This window comes from Myiozetetes cayanensis, unplaced genomic scaffold (assembly GCF_022539395.1).
Source record: "Myiozetetes cayanensis isolate MyiCay16 unplaced genomic scaffold, myiCay2020 scf31, whole genome shotgun sequence".
Taxonomy (NCBI): Eukaryota; Metazoa; Chordata; class Aves; order Passeriformes; family Tyrannidae; genus Myiozetetes; species Myiozetetes cayanensis.
Genome location: NW_026087533.1, coordinates 2,932,675 through 2,946,263, shown reverse-complemented (window position 1 = coordinate 2,946,263; position 13,589 = coordinate 2,932,675). Strand labels below are relative to the sequence as shown.

The following is a 13,589-nucleotide window of genomic DNA, read 5'->3' as shown; positions in this document are numbered from 1 at the left end:
GCCACATCCCTGTCCCCTTCCTGAGTGCCTCTGCCTTGGGAAGACATTTTCAGGGAAGATTTCCTCTCTGGTTATAATTTCTTTCTTTCTTTCTTTCTTTTTTTGTTTCTGGAGACCCCTTTTAAGAGCTGCAAACCTGCCGGGCTCAGCTGGGCTGTCCCCGGGGAGCACTTGGCCAGCCCCGGCCTGTGGTGAAACGAAGAATGGTAATAAGGAAAAAATTGAAAGTGGTGGTTTAATGATTGGAACAGCTTTTCTTCCACTGCTATCTGTCTCCCTATCTAAATATAGATAAATATTTTCTAAACACAAAGTGCCAACATCCTGCTCCGAGCCGTGGTGAAGTGGCTGAGAGCCAAACACCGGGGTTTAAAAGAGCAATATTGAATGACTGATGTCCAACCAAAGCCTGGGGCTGAGGCAAATGCTCTACCCATAGATATTTATTTACAGGGAGAGGAAAACAGCTAGAAAGAGGTTTGGGGTTTTTTTTCCCCCCTCTCCCAAGGCTTTGGCTGCAGCAGTTCGGGGAAGAGGATGTTTGATGTGTAAATCCCTTCCCGCTGCCCGGTTTGAGCCACGCCAGGAGCAGCCCTGGCACAGGGAGGTGTTGGATTAACTAAAATGCTGTTGATTCAGAGGATATTTTCTATTTTTTGAGCTTTTAACTCGTTCTTCTCGGTTGGGAAGACGCATCCCATGGCAAAGTTTGGTCAGGGGTGGCCGTGGTCCCTGGGAGCTGGTGACCCTCCTGTCCCTATGGAAGCAGCAACACACACATATCCATAAGGATGTGGCTGAGTGACCAGGAGCACCGGAGCAGCGATGCTGCTGTGGGTGAAGGGAAGCAGTGTCTGCCCATAAACACCTTCAAGATGATGCTCCAACCTGATTCCCAACCCCAGGAGGGATTTTCCCCACCAGCCTGATGGAGAGGCCCATCCTCCTCCAGGCAGGGGGGAGAAAACCACTTAGAACTGTGCTCTGTTCCTGACTTGAATGTTCCCAGGCTGAGTGTTCCCATTTCTCCGCTAAGTGAGCCTCTCCTTGCCCACCCTCCTCCCCATAGCTGTGGGACGGGGATGGGTGCCAGGGGGACAGTTTTCATTCCTTGCTGTAACCAAGATCTCTTCCTGAGCAAAGCGATTTTTTTTCCCCCCCTCCCGCCTTGCGCTTCCACCTTCTCCGTATCCAAGCGCAGCCGGGATCCTCGGAGGGCCTGGATGACTCACCACACGGCAGCAGTGTAAGGGCATTAGCACATGATTCCTCCCTGGGCTCTGCATCCCCCATCACCAGGAGTTTTTCGTATTCCCGAGCAGCTCTCCTGGCCCGAGGAAATGTCACGTTCACCTGCAAAACGGCTGGGCAAGGAGGGAGCGCGAACCCTCGGCGGAGGGGACGGCAGGGACGGGGGCTCGGCTGCAGGGCCAGGGAGGGCCATGCAGGGATCTAAGGGGTGCAGGGAGACATTTGGAGTGCCACAGCCTCGCTGACAGCAGCGTGACACACACCTCCCCAGCACAATTAGTGCCCTCACCCTGAGTTAGAACTGGGTCCCTCCCAGGAGCTGCTCCCTCACCCCTCTCCCCACACCCCCAGCGCGGTGGTGGGAGCAGTTTGCTCACTAATTACACGCCGTGCCCGGCCAGGCTGCTCTGCACAGCGCTATTAATTAGCATTTGCTTCCCTGACGGTGTCTGACCCTGTCAGAGTCGGGAACAAATTGGCTGCTGTGGGGAAATGGGTTTGCTGCGAGCGGCCGGCGCTGGTGGCACAACTGCTGGGTAATGGCTTCCTTACAGGACAAGGCTATTTATACTCTCATTTTGGAAGGACAAGGAAGAACGTGGCCCCCTGTGCCAGCTGCTCTCGGGCTCGTGGGGAACTCTGAGAAAAGGAGAAGAGCTGAGAGAATTGGGATCGTTCGGCCTGGAAAAGAGGCTTCGGGGTGACCTAATTGTGGCCTCCCAGCACCTGAAGGGAGCTGACGAGAAAGATGGAGAGAGGCTAATTACAAGGGACTGGAGTGACAGGACACAGGGAATGGCTTTACACTGCCAGAGGGCAGGGTTAGATGGGATACTGGGAAGAAATTCCTCCCTGTGAGGGTGGGCAGGTCCTGGCACAGGTTGCCCAGAGAAGCTGTGGCTGCCCCTGGATCCCTGGAAGTGTCCAAGGCCAGGTTGGAGGGGGCTTGGAGCAACCTGGGCTAGTGGAAGGTGTCCCTGCCCATGGCAGGGGGTGGAATGAGATGAGCTTTAAGGTCCCTTCCAACCCAAACCATTCCATGGTTCTATGAAAGGAGGCACAGACATGGCTGGGGGGATGCAGAGCTTGGGACAACTCCAACCTGCCCTCCTGGGCCATTTTTCCTCAGTAAAATAATTGACCAGGGGCTGGGAGAGGCAGCTGGGACGGTGCAAAGCAGGTGGAAAGGCGCTTTGGGGACGTTACAAGCAGCTCAGGGTTAGAGAACATGCAAAGATCGTTTTCCTCCTGCAGCCCAAACCCCGCCCGCTCCGCGTGTTGGGATGCAGAGCAGCAGGGGATGGGGACGAGCCTGAATATCCCACTGAGCCCAGCAGCCCCCTCCCCTCTCCTGGGTGCTCTGCCTGCACTAAACCTGGCCTAAACCACGTTAATCTGGAGAGCAAACCCCCCCCCCCCGCTCAGCAGCCCCATCCTCCAGCCGCCCAGCACTTCATTATATCGCTCAAGATTAATCTGCAGCTCCTAATTGCCGAGTGCCCGAGAGCTCCTGGCAGGGAGAAAAATAAGTGTCAGGCGAAAAAGCCAACGTGGGGGTTTTTTTGTTGGTTTTTTTTTTTTCCTCTTGTAATATTTAGGTCGACTTACTGACGTGGGAAGAGCAGGGATGGGAATTCGTGTGGTTTGGAGGACTTGGGGGGGAGTTTTATAGCGTTTTTCGGAGGGTTTTTATCTGATATCTCCTCCATCCTGGCTGTGAGAGGGAAGAGAGTGAAGGATTCCAGATGAAAGTGGGGAAAAATTTCATTTTCTTGGGGGAATTTTTCAGTGGGGGATCTTTGCTCAGTTCTCTGCCTGTTCAGCTAAAGGAGGGGGAAGAAAAAGGTCCGTGCCAAGCGCTGTGATTTTAGGAAGGCTGAGATCAAAGTGCTCTGCAGACTCAGCAAACCTCTCTAGCCAGGAAACAAAAGAGCACGGGGGTTTTTCTTGGGGAAAAGTATATTCTGTAATTTTCCATGAGACACATTCCTCTTCAGGAGCAAAAATTTGGGTCCTTGTTTGGGTTCTTTTGATGCTTTGGACCATTACCTCCACAAATCATCTCCCTCCAATGAACTGCAAACATTGCAGGTGAAAACTGATTCCCCCCCCCCCTCTTTTTTTCCTTTTTCCATGAAAAATACCCCAAACCAAATACCCAGCCAGCTCAAATCCATGGCTTTGCTCCGAGTATTTTGGCTCGCCTGAAGATCCAGGCTGGATGGTGGGGCTGGCTTGGGCAATCACTAATTTTTTCAGAGCTGCTCCAAAGCAGCTGATTCACTCACATCAAGGCAGAACAATGGAGGAGAAAGGAAATTATTCTGTTTGCATCCCAGCCTGGAGCTGGAGCCAGCACTGAGAGGCTCAGCAATTTTTCCCCCCCTGTTTTTAGTGCTGTTTGGGTGACATTCGGTGCCTGGGGTCCTCCAGGTGTTTGGGGACCACCACACACCTTCACATCCTTTGACAGATATGGGATCCATCCCCATGGGATCCACCCCCAAATCCCTGCCCCTCCCCTGGAGGCAACACAGGAAAAACAGAGTTTTAGGGTTTAATTAAAACAAAAAGCTGAATAAAAAGCCCAGAGCTTGGAAAGCTCTGGCTGAGCCACGGCTCAAAGCGGATGCACCAGCTGTGGTCTCCCTAAAATATTTAGAGGTCTCCATAGCTCTTGTTTTCACTCAGCATCAAGTCCCAGGCTGGCACGGGGTCTGCTCGGCTTTGGGGGCGCTGACCACCCCTTTGGGATTTGGGGAATAGCTCGTGGAGTCCCTGTACTGAGGGTAGAGCAGGAGTTTTTCCCAGCTCACCAAGGCACAGGGAGTTTTCTGGGCTTCCCCCAACCCCACTCAGCACCCTCAGCGTCAATCCTGCCCTCCCTAAACCACCCCAGTGCTGCGTTTTCCTGCCTTTTAAAAGGAAAATCACCCCCTGCCATGGACAGGGACACCTTCCACTAGCCCAGGTTGCTCCAAGCCCCGTCCAACCTGGCCTTGGACACTTCCAGGGATCCAGGGGCAGCCACAGCTTCTCTGGGCAACCTGTGCCAGGGCCTCTCCACCCTCACAGGGAGGAATTTATCCCCATTTAATGCAGGCCCACTCTCTGCCAGTGGGAAGCCATGCCCACTCTGGGCAGCCTATGCACAGGGTTTTTACCCCACACAGAGGGTAAAGGCTGGCTCCAAAACAGCTTTAATTCAGCCCAGTTCAGACACAAACCACCACTAACCACTCCATTCCCTTCCCAAGAAGCCCAGGTTCTCGGGAAGCCCTGGCTGAGGGTCCCCCCAGGATCAGGACCCACCACCTCCTGCTCCATCCCTGCGGACAGGGAGCTGTCACTGTGCTTTGGGGGCCGCTGACCGGGGCCAGGGGGGGTTACAGACGCACAAAGCGAGAGGATGGGGAAACGGGGTTGCCAAGGAAACCACCGAGCAGCAAAGTGCTGATTTTTTTGTCAAGGCTGGAAAAAATGCGGGGGAGAAGGGCAGCAGCGAAGCCCCCGCGCTGCGGGCGAGCCAGGGGGGGTGGGGATGGAGCACAGGGTGGGTGACTCCTGGGCGAGGTGGGACTGGAAAGCAAAACACGGATGCTGAGGTGACCACGTGCTGGGTTCTGTGGGATAGAGTGTCCCTGGGGTGGCTCAGGGCAGTCCACGGGGAAGGGATGTGGTCTGGAGGCACCGGTGGTGGCTGTCCCCTCGTGGGGCCGGGGCGGGACACACCGTGGGGTTGTTCGAAGTGCTGTGGGCTGGAGGTTGAGTACAAAACCTCCATCAGGTGGAGGACTGAGAGTCTCCTGACTCTCTGAGTCACTCATTCCTGGAGGGATTTAAAAGACCTGTGGATGTGACACTGGGGGACGTGGTTAGTGGTGGGCTCGGCAGTGCTGGGGGAAGGGTTGGACTCCATGGTCTTGGAGGTCTTTTCCAACCAAACTGATGCCATGACTCATGCAGGGACAGGCAGGGAGAGGCACCAGCTTCTGCTGAAGCTTTGGAGCATCCAAACTTGGAGGCTCCAGGGGGGCAAATCAAGCCCTGGCAGGGACTGGGGAGCCTCTCCATCAATGCACGGTCACGACCAGCCCCGGGTGAGGTCGGAGCTGTGACAGAGCCCCTGAGCTCCTGAGGGCTCTTGTCTGAGCCTCCTGCCTGCAGGGCTGGGCAGGAGGAGGGGGGGACCAGCATTAGCTGCAGCAGCCGTGGCTCCAGCACTGATGTGAAACGAGAACTGGAGTGCCCAATTCCCCAAAGTTCAAGAGAGCTCCCAGCTGAGCGCTGGCAGGACAGGGATCCTCCCTGCTCCTCTTCCCTTACGGGGCTGAGGGTTGGGAAGGGACAGCAGGATCTCCTGGGGGGCTTGGTCATCCCAGTTTGGGGGCTGGAAATCTGGGAATTGGGGGTTTGTAACACACACACACACACACACACACACACGTGTGTATGGCCTCCTCATAGATGCCAGGAGCTCCCTCACAACGTGTTTGGGGCCAGGTCCCCTCAAATGCCTTTATTTGGACTGGACTCCAAAAAAACCAGGTCCAAATCCCCCCCCCGTTTCAGCCTTGTCCCACCCAAACACGCCCTGTAGCACCCTGGGGACAGCCTGGAGCCCTGGAACTGCCCCTCCTGAGCTCCCCCCGCCCAGCTCAAGGTCACACTGATGTTTTATTCATCCCCCACGACCCACTACACTCCTTAATTGCAGCCACACGCACTCTGCAAGCGTAAATAATTGCCTCGGAGGCTTATTAATGACTTTGGCGTGCTAACGAGCACTGCAGCCCAGAGAGCTCTCTGGGGGGGGGTGCTCAGGGGTGGCCTGGACCCCCAAACACGGAGGGTTTAGCACCCAACTCTGGGTGCAAACAGCCTTGGGCTCGGCCCGGGGAAAAATTCACACCTCGGCCCAAGATTAAAACATTAACGGTGGGTTAATTAACAGCTCCACCCTCCTCCTGCACTCCTGCACATGAGCTCAAGCAGCCAGGGGAGCAGCACCCTCCTCCTCCTCCTCCGTAGCCACCTGTGGTCACTGTGACCTTCCTGTGTCCCTGTCACATCTCACTGCCACTGGAAGAGGCTGGTGGTGACAAGGGATGGGCTCGGTGCCACGAGGCTCTGTCCCAAACTTCCTGTAGCCAGAGGGATGTGCCCCAGCTGGTTTCTGATGCCCTTTCCCTGGAAAACCCTCCTGGCTGTCCATAGAGGTTCTGCCCTGCCATGGGACAGCCCACAGCATCCAGACCCAGCCAGGGAGCTGCTCCAGCCTCAATTAAATAAAGGTTTTCGATCACCAGGCAGGTAATGGATGAGCATCAAGCCATAATTACATCCCAAACTGGGTGCTGGTGGGTGCAGGGGGTGTGTTGGAGCCGAGTGGGGGCTCTCAGAGGACCATGAGGCTTGAGCTGGGGGGTACAAACTGAGGCAGAGGTCCCAGACCCCCCTCACAAAACAATCTGTGCCTCAGAGACAGTTCACAACTTTATTGCTTTGGCTGGAGGGTTTTTCCTCACTCCTCTCCCTACCATCCCTCCTTCTTTCCTGGACACAGTGCCCTCAAGCCAGCATGGATCATCCTTGTGTTTCAGAACAGAGGGACACGGTGGCATCCCAAGAGCATCCAGACACCCTGCAACCACCCTGTCCCTCCATGTCCTCCCTCTGAGTGTTTAGGGCAGCAAGAAGGTGTTTGGGTTAAAACCTGACCCACTCCCATCCCCAGCCCCGGGCACAGCCCAATATCCACGGGATCACATTCCTCCTGCCCCCAAATCACCCAACTCCAGGTTTCCCACAGCGAAGGGCATGCTGCCCAGGTCACACCAGTCTCCCTTTCCAGGGATGAGTCTGTTCCCAGGGGGATCCCAGCTCAACCCAGGCAAAGGGCAGGGATTTACAGGGAAGAACCACTGGGACCTTCTCAAGCAAAACAGACTTTGCTGGAGCCTGGCTGCCTGGGATGTTTGAGGGAGCCCAGTGCAAGCAAACAGGGAGCCAGGGTGCAGGGACTTGGTGCCACCCTGTCACCCTCCTCCCCACGTGTCGATGGCCATCGCAGCACCTCGTCTCGCCCCGCGTTCCCTCCAGCCCCATCAACGGCACCGTCAGCAGAACTGCAGGAGAGGCAGAGCACAGGGCAGGTGGTGAGCCCTCACCCAGTTCCCCCCCCTCCCCCAGCAACATTTTGGGGGGCTAGGAAAGGCTCGGTGAGCCACCCCCCCAGAAGGGCACAGACCTTCCAGCGGTTGCCACACTCGTTGCACAGCACGAATGTCGTCATGGGCTCGTCGGCGCTGCGCGTCTGCACCTGGGATGGAGCAGGGGACCGGCTCAGGGGAGACCCCTCAGGTGGGGATCGGGTCAGGAGAGACCCCCTGGGGTCCCCCAGGGGCCAGGGCTGACCTGGTTGTAGGTGCAGTTCTTCTTCTTGCACTTGCCGCACTGGAAGAGGTCGGTGACGGTGCCGCCCGTCTTGGCCATCTGGTGCTCCCGGATGGCCTCCTGGGTCATGGCATTGCGCAGCTGCTTCAGCTCATCGCTGGCCATCTCCTGCCACCAGCACCGGCCCCGTGGTCAGTGTGACCACAGCTCTGCCCACGGCCACGTGCCGTGGTCCAGCACCCTCCCCGTCCTCTCCCGGACTAGGATTGATCCTGCTCTCCGTGCTTGCAGGAGGGGATCAGCCCCACCTTGATGGAAAAATCACCCCATCCTCTATCCCAAACTCCCTGCAGGGGAAACTCAGGCTTCCCAGGAGCCTGATTTGTGGACTCCAGTTGAGGAGGAGGAATGGGCACCCTGCAGGCTGATGGTGTGACATCCCACAGCCAACTCTGTGACGGGCTGGGGGGGACTGCAGGGCTCTTTTTCCATGTGCCTGTTGCTCCCCGTGGCCCAGCCAACAGCGGGATGGGATGGGGAAGTGTTGGGACAAGCCCAGTGTGGGCACCACCAAGCCAAGTCCACCCCGTGCCCACCTCAGCGGTCATGCGGGCGATGAGGGCGGGCTCGATGGCCCCACCCAGCACGTTCCTCCTCAGCCCGGGGTTCTTGGGGTCCTTCAGGTTGCTGATCCTGCTCCGCACCCGGTTGCGGTACTTCATGTCCGTGCTCTTCAGCTCCTGGAAGATATGTGGGGCCTGTCAAGGAATCAAGGGTTTGTCACAAGGCTGTCACCAGGGCCGGTGCCCACGTGGAGGTGGCCGACTTCAAAGGGAATTCGCTCCCTGAGTGTCCCCATCCTTGTGTTTAGGAGGGTGAAGGACAGCTCTTCGAGGAAAACAGCTCTGCGTGGCCTCGGAATATCTGGCACCCAGGCGAGGCTGTGCAGCTCAGGGACTGTCACCAAGCCCTGTGCTGTGACAAGTTCATGCTGCAGAGGGCTCAGCCTGTTGCCTCCTCTGTGGATGGTCAGAATGTCACCTGCTGCCTGCACAGATGTGGGCAGATGGGCTGAGCCAGCAGCTTCCGGCACAGAGTTTGGGATGCACCAAAAATCAAACAGTACTTTGGGGCTAATTTTGGTTTTGGGGGCTGCCAAGAGACCCCCAAGTCCTGAACTGGGCATGGGTGGCTCCATCCCTGCCAGCCTGGGCACAAGGGCACCCACAGCAGGCTCAAGGAAAAGGCCTTGGCTGGGTTTGGGTTTCTTTCCCCAGGGATGAAGGTGGGTCCCTGAGCAGAGCGGTTTGAGGGGGGGACACACAGACCCCCGGACTGAGGGAAGTGCTCAGAGGATGCTCTGCTCAGCATCAGCATCAACATCAGCCTCAGCATCCTCTAACCGTGGTCTGGGCTCCCTCTGCAGGCAATGAGCACATCAGAGCCTGTCTCACCCTGTCCTTGTCCCTGCCACCCTCTATCCTGTCCCCACCACCACTCTCGAGCCCATGTGTGCCCCCCCCAAGCAGACAGTGCCCGGGGACCCCCACCCTCCCCAAAGGATATGGTCTTCAATCTCTGATGCCATCTTCTCACAGTTGACACCGAACTCCTTGTAGTCATCTAAAGGACAGAGGGGTCAAGGGGTGACTCTCAGGTGTGAGACCATTCAAGTCTCACTGTACCCCCCAAAAAATTTCACCTCTCAAGTACCCCTCTACTTGTCCCAGACACCCCATCTCCAAAATACCTTGAACTTTACAAAGACCCATCCCCACCATCCCTACCAATCTCCTTTTCTTTCATTTTGGGGATGAATGCTCCCAATTGGGGCTGTCCCACAGGAGAAACAGCCCAGGCTGGGGTGCAGCCCCCCCCCCCCGAGCTGCTCACCATCCATACGGAGTGCAGCTGTCAGCATCTCGATGCACTTGTCCCGCACGGAATCCCCTGTGAGGTAACAGGGGGCCAGGAAACAGGGGCTGGGAGAGAAGGAGGGGCTGGTGGGGGTCCGGGGTGTCTCTGGTTTGGCCTTGCTGCTGTTGGCTCTGTGGGGCACACACCAGGGGGATAGGTAGGGGGTGGGGTCCTGGCACAGCCCCAGGGACCCGCCAGGGTCCTGCTGCAGCAGGATGGGTCTCTCCTACCTTTCCTCCTTGCTGTCATTGGAGTTTCTCCGGGAGCCTGTGGGAGCTGGAGAGGGGCTGGAGCCCACAGAGGCTCTCCTGGGGGGAGAGGGGACAGTGAGATGACACCAGACATGGGGAGGGCAGGACAGGGGGCAGGGAATGGTGGCAGGACCTCAGGCACCAGCACATCAATGTGAGCGCTCAGAAGCCAACAGGAATATCCCCAGGGAAGGATTTGCTCCTCCCAGGGAATGTCCCAGGGCCCATGGCAGGATCAGGGCTCCCAGCCATCTCTGGGGCTCCCATGATCAGGGCATCCCCAAAGGGGACCCCTAAAGCACCCAGGCTGCCCTGGCACGTCCCCCCCTTACCTCTCCCCCGAGAGCCTCTTCTGCGGGGAGGAAGAGGAGGAGGCGGCGGAGGTGGTGGAGGACCTGGAGTCAGCAGAGTCTCTCCTGGCAGGACGAGCCCCAGGTCAGAGGGCAGTGATAGGGACTAGGCAGTGAATCCAGACCCCCATCCACAGCCCAGCAAGGGGCTGGGGTCCAACCTCCCCCAGCCCAGCCCAGCCCCCACCTCTCTTTCTTGCCATCCAGAGGTGACTTCTTGGAGGACGCAGTGGGGCTCCTGACGTCACTGGACTCTCTTCACCACGGAAGCCCAAAGGAAGGGAGAGATGCTCTCAGCAAGCCCAGCCCCAGCATCTCCCAGCGTCCTGTGAGCCAGATCCTGCCCCTCTGCATACCCCATCCCCAGCTGGGTCAGCCCTGAGCTCCACAACCCCCAGGCTGCCAGCAAAGCCTCCCCTGGGCTGGCAGTGCCCAGCAGAGCCCAGTGGGAGCTCAGGGCATCCTTCAGCAGGTACCTCTCAGGGTTGGAGTCAGCAGAGTGGCCCTGGGTGGTGGCAGCATGAGAGCTGGATTTGCTGGGCTTCCTAGGGACAGAGAGAGCGGGACAGGGTCAGATGACCACCATCCAAACAGCCCTCATCCAGGGAATATTTAGCTCTAGGGAAAGGAAAATAAAAAATTCCCAGTTATCCATCCTCCAGAAGCCACCCTGGTGCTGCTTCTGCTGCCCTGCCATCTCCAGAGGTGCTGGCATCCGTGGGCAGGCAGAGGGATAAACCCTTAAGGACTAAACAGAGGACTGTCATATATCAGCCCCAAACGTGGGCAGGAGCCCCCACCTCTCCTTGTGCTTCTCCTTGTGCTTCTCAGCCGGGTTCTTGGGGTGCTTCACCCCTTCACTGGGGCAGCTGGAAACATCCAGCCCCTTCTTCTTCTCCTTGTCCCCATCTGCGTCCTTCTCCTTCTTCCCATCCACGTCCTTCTCCTTCTTTGGGGTGGTGGACTCTGGGGGGAAGGATTTGGGTGTTACAGCCACAGCCCAAACCAGCACAGGGCACCTGGGAAGCCCTGGAAAACCCAAGTCCATTAATTGCCTGAGAGAGCTGGGTTGCTGGTCCCAGTGCAGCCTCCCTGGGGTTTGGGGACGGGGTTTGGGGTTTGGGGATGAGCCCAGGGAAGGTTGAGGCTTTGGGGGGTTCCCTCCTCCCCCGGCACTGCTCACCCAGAAGCCTCTTCCAGTTCTTGATGAGGATTTTGGCCGAGGCCACCACCTCTTCATCCGAGCAGTGCTTCCTCACCGAGTTCACGGCCACCCCGATCCGTGTGGTCTGGGGACACCAGCAGGGACACATCCTTAAGGATGTGCCGGATGGCACGGAGGGGGCCCAGGAGCAGACACCCCATGGGGTGTCCCCCCAGCCACACCCCCTCACCTGGAGCAGCTGGATGGTCATGGTGTAGCCGGTGAGGGATTTGAGCAGATCCAGCGCCCCTTCCTAGAGCAGGGAGAAGCCACGGGGGCCCTTGAGGAGCTGGAGATAAATGGAGTGGGGGGCTGCATGTCCCCCCTTTCGTCTCACCAGCACCAGGCAGCACCAAGGAAGGCACCCCAAGGGGACCCAAAGCAGCCCTGGGCTGCTCCCTGGGAACACCTGACCCTCTGTGTCGACACACCACAGAAAAATCCCACACCCAAATCCTGCTGGACCATCCCAGCAGCAGATCATGTCTCCAGCTGGGGAGCAGGAGCTTAAAACTTGAGAAAACCCTTCCCTAAGGAAATCCCAGGCTGCTGGGAGCTGGGGATGGCTGGGGGACCCCCCAGTGTCCCCACTTAGGGTTGGGAGGGACACACCCACCCCGGGATTTCATCCTGACCCTCCGCAGAGTCTCCTGGGCTAAAGATAGTGGGGTGTGGAGTCCTCCTCCTCCTCTTCCTCCTCCTCCTCCTCCTCCTCCTCCTCCTCCTGCTCCTCAGTATTTTTAGAGCCCCAGCAGCAGACCCAGCTCCCAAGTATCCCCCTCACAGCGATCCAGCTCCATGGACCCCCATCACAGGGGCTGGATTAGGCCCCTCCCAGGGTATGGTGGGTGCAGGAATGACCCCATGCTGTGGTCAAACCCTGGCTCTGTCCAATCCCAAAGTACAGCAGGAGGGGTGTAGAGCACCCCAGTCCCTTGATCCCGGGGTTAACTCCCAGAGGGACGCAGAGCCTGCGTGGCTCCCAGGGGATATGCTTTGGTACCAAGCACTGGTACCCCAAAAAGCCACCAGATCCTAGGAGATGGATTAATTGCTCCCCCTCCGCAACCTCTCCACCCAGGAGCCTGCACCTTGTCGGGGCAAAGGCCGCTGGAAGCAGTCAAATATTAACCCTGAGGGCCGGGCTCGGCACACGTAACCGGCTCACCGGGATCCCCGGATGGATCCTCAGCGGGCACAAGGGTGGCAGGGCTGGATCCCGGCTCCCCCTGGCACCACCAAAACCAGCAGGGAGGCAGCGCTCAGCCCCCTCCCCTCCTTTTGCAGCAGGTAGGGCAGGGCTGGGGGGGAGCTGTCTGTGTCCCCCAGCCCGGAGTTTTCCCTCGCTGGGATCCGAGCCCGCGGCACCGGCACCGATCGGGTGTTGGTGGCCGGGCCGGTGGCCAAACACCTGTCACCCGCAGTCCGGCACTGCTGAGGGGCACCCGGAGCTGCCACCCATGGACAGACCCCCTCCTGACCCCCAAATCCCGCTGTCTGGGAGTAACGGGGCGCAGGGGAGCCTCAAACTGGAGACAAAATTAACCCCCTCCGATTGCTGCCTCCAATGTCCTGAGCCCGGGTGGGGTGGCACAGGCAGCACCCCTCGTGGCACCTGTGGGGGCTCAGCACGCCCTAAACCCACTCAGACCCTGCGGGGTGAACAGGAAGGGGGGTGAAGGGCACACACCCCCCTCCCCTTTCCCAATCCACGCTGCCACGTCCAAACACGCAGGTAAACAATGCACGTGTGTAAACACGCACGTGTGTAAATACACACGTGTGTCCACGCACACGTGTGTAAATACGCACACACGCACCCCGAGGAGCTCGGCCACCTTACCGTGCTCTTCCTCGCCACCATCTTATCCAGTTTCTTGGCAATCCGGACCAGCTCCTCAGCGGGCCCCATTCCGGGGGCTCGTGGCTCGCCGGGCTCTGGTGGCCCGCGGGGCAGGACGGTGGCCACGGGCACAGCCGGGCACTGCCACCATAGGGGGGGGATCCCGGACAGGCGGCTGGGAGGGAGCACAGAAAGGGGAAAAGGGGGAAAGGGAAGGGAGAGAAAGCAGAAAGGAGGTGGGGCTGTCCCGGCCAGTTATAAACTCCTGCCAGGAAAGCGAAATAGCACGGGGGGAGGGCTAAATATAGCCGGGAGCCACGATTGCAGGAACAGGGGGAGGCGCGCGTCGGGGCGCACCGGGACGAGCCGCTGTGGCG

The 13,589-nt window shown here is 58.4% G+C and overlaps 1 protein-coding gene across 4 annotated transcripts; it reads right to left on the bottom strand.

The window, feature by feature from the left end:
- Positions 1-6,734: 6,734 nt before the first annotated feature.
- TCEA3 (transcription elongation factor A3) lies at positions 6,735-13,441 on the bottom strand. Of its 4 annotated transcripts, none has more exons than XM_050326585.1 (14): positions 13,213-13,440; positions 11,560-11,622; positions 11,349-11,454; positions 10,966-11,131; positions 10,642-10,710; positions 10,353-10,421; positions 10,148-10,231; positions 9,795-9,872; positions 9,541-9,695; positions 9,215-9,270; positions 8,244-8,399; positions 7,669-7,815; positions 7,502-7,573; positions 6,735-7,379 (listed from the first exon to the last, which is right to left on the bottom strand). In XM_050326585.1, exons 1-14 carry the CDS (start codon positions 13,279-13,281, stop codon positions 7,371-7,373), a joined length of 1,299 nt encoding a protein of 432 aa, XP_050182542.1. In that variant the 5' UTR covers positions 13,282-13,440; the 3' UTR covers positions 6,735-7,370. The 4 variants fall into 4 exon arrangements, with proteins under 4 accessions (XP_050182542.1, XP_050182546.1, XP_050182544.1 ...); XM_050326589.1 differs by having other exon boundaries at positions 11,560-11,658; positions 13,213-13,419; XM_050326587.1 differs by lacking the exon at positions 10,353-10,421 and having other exon boundaries at positions 13,213-13,441.
- Positions 13,442-13,589: the final 148 nt, after the last annotated feature.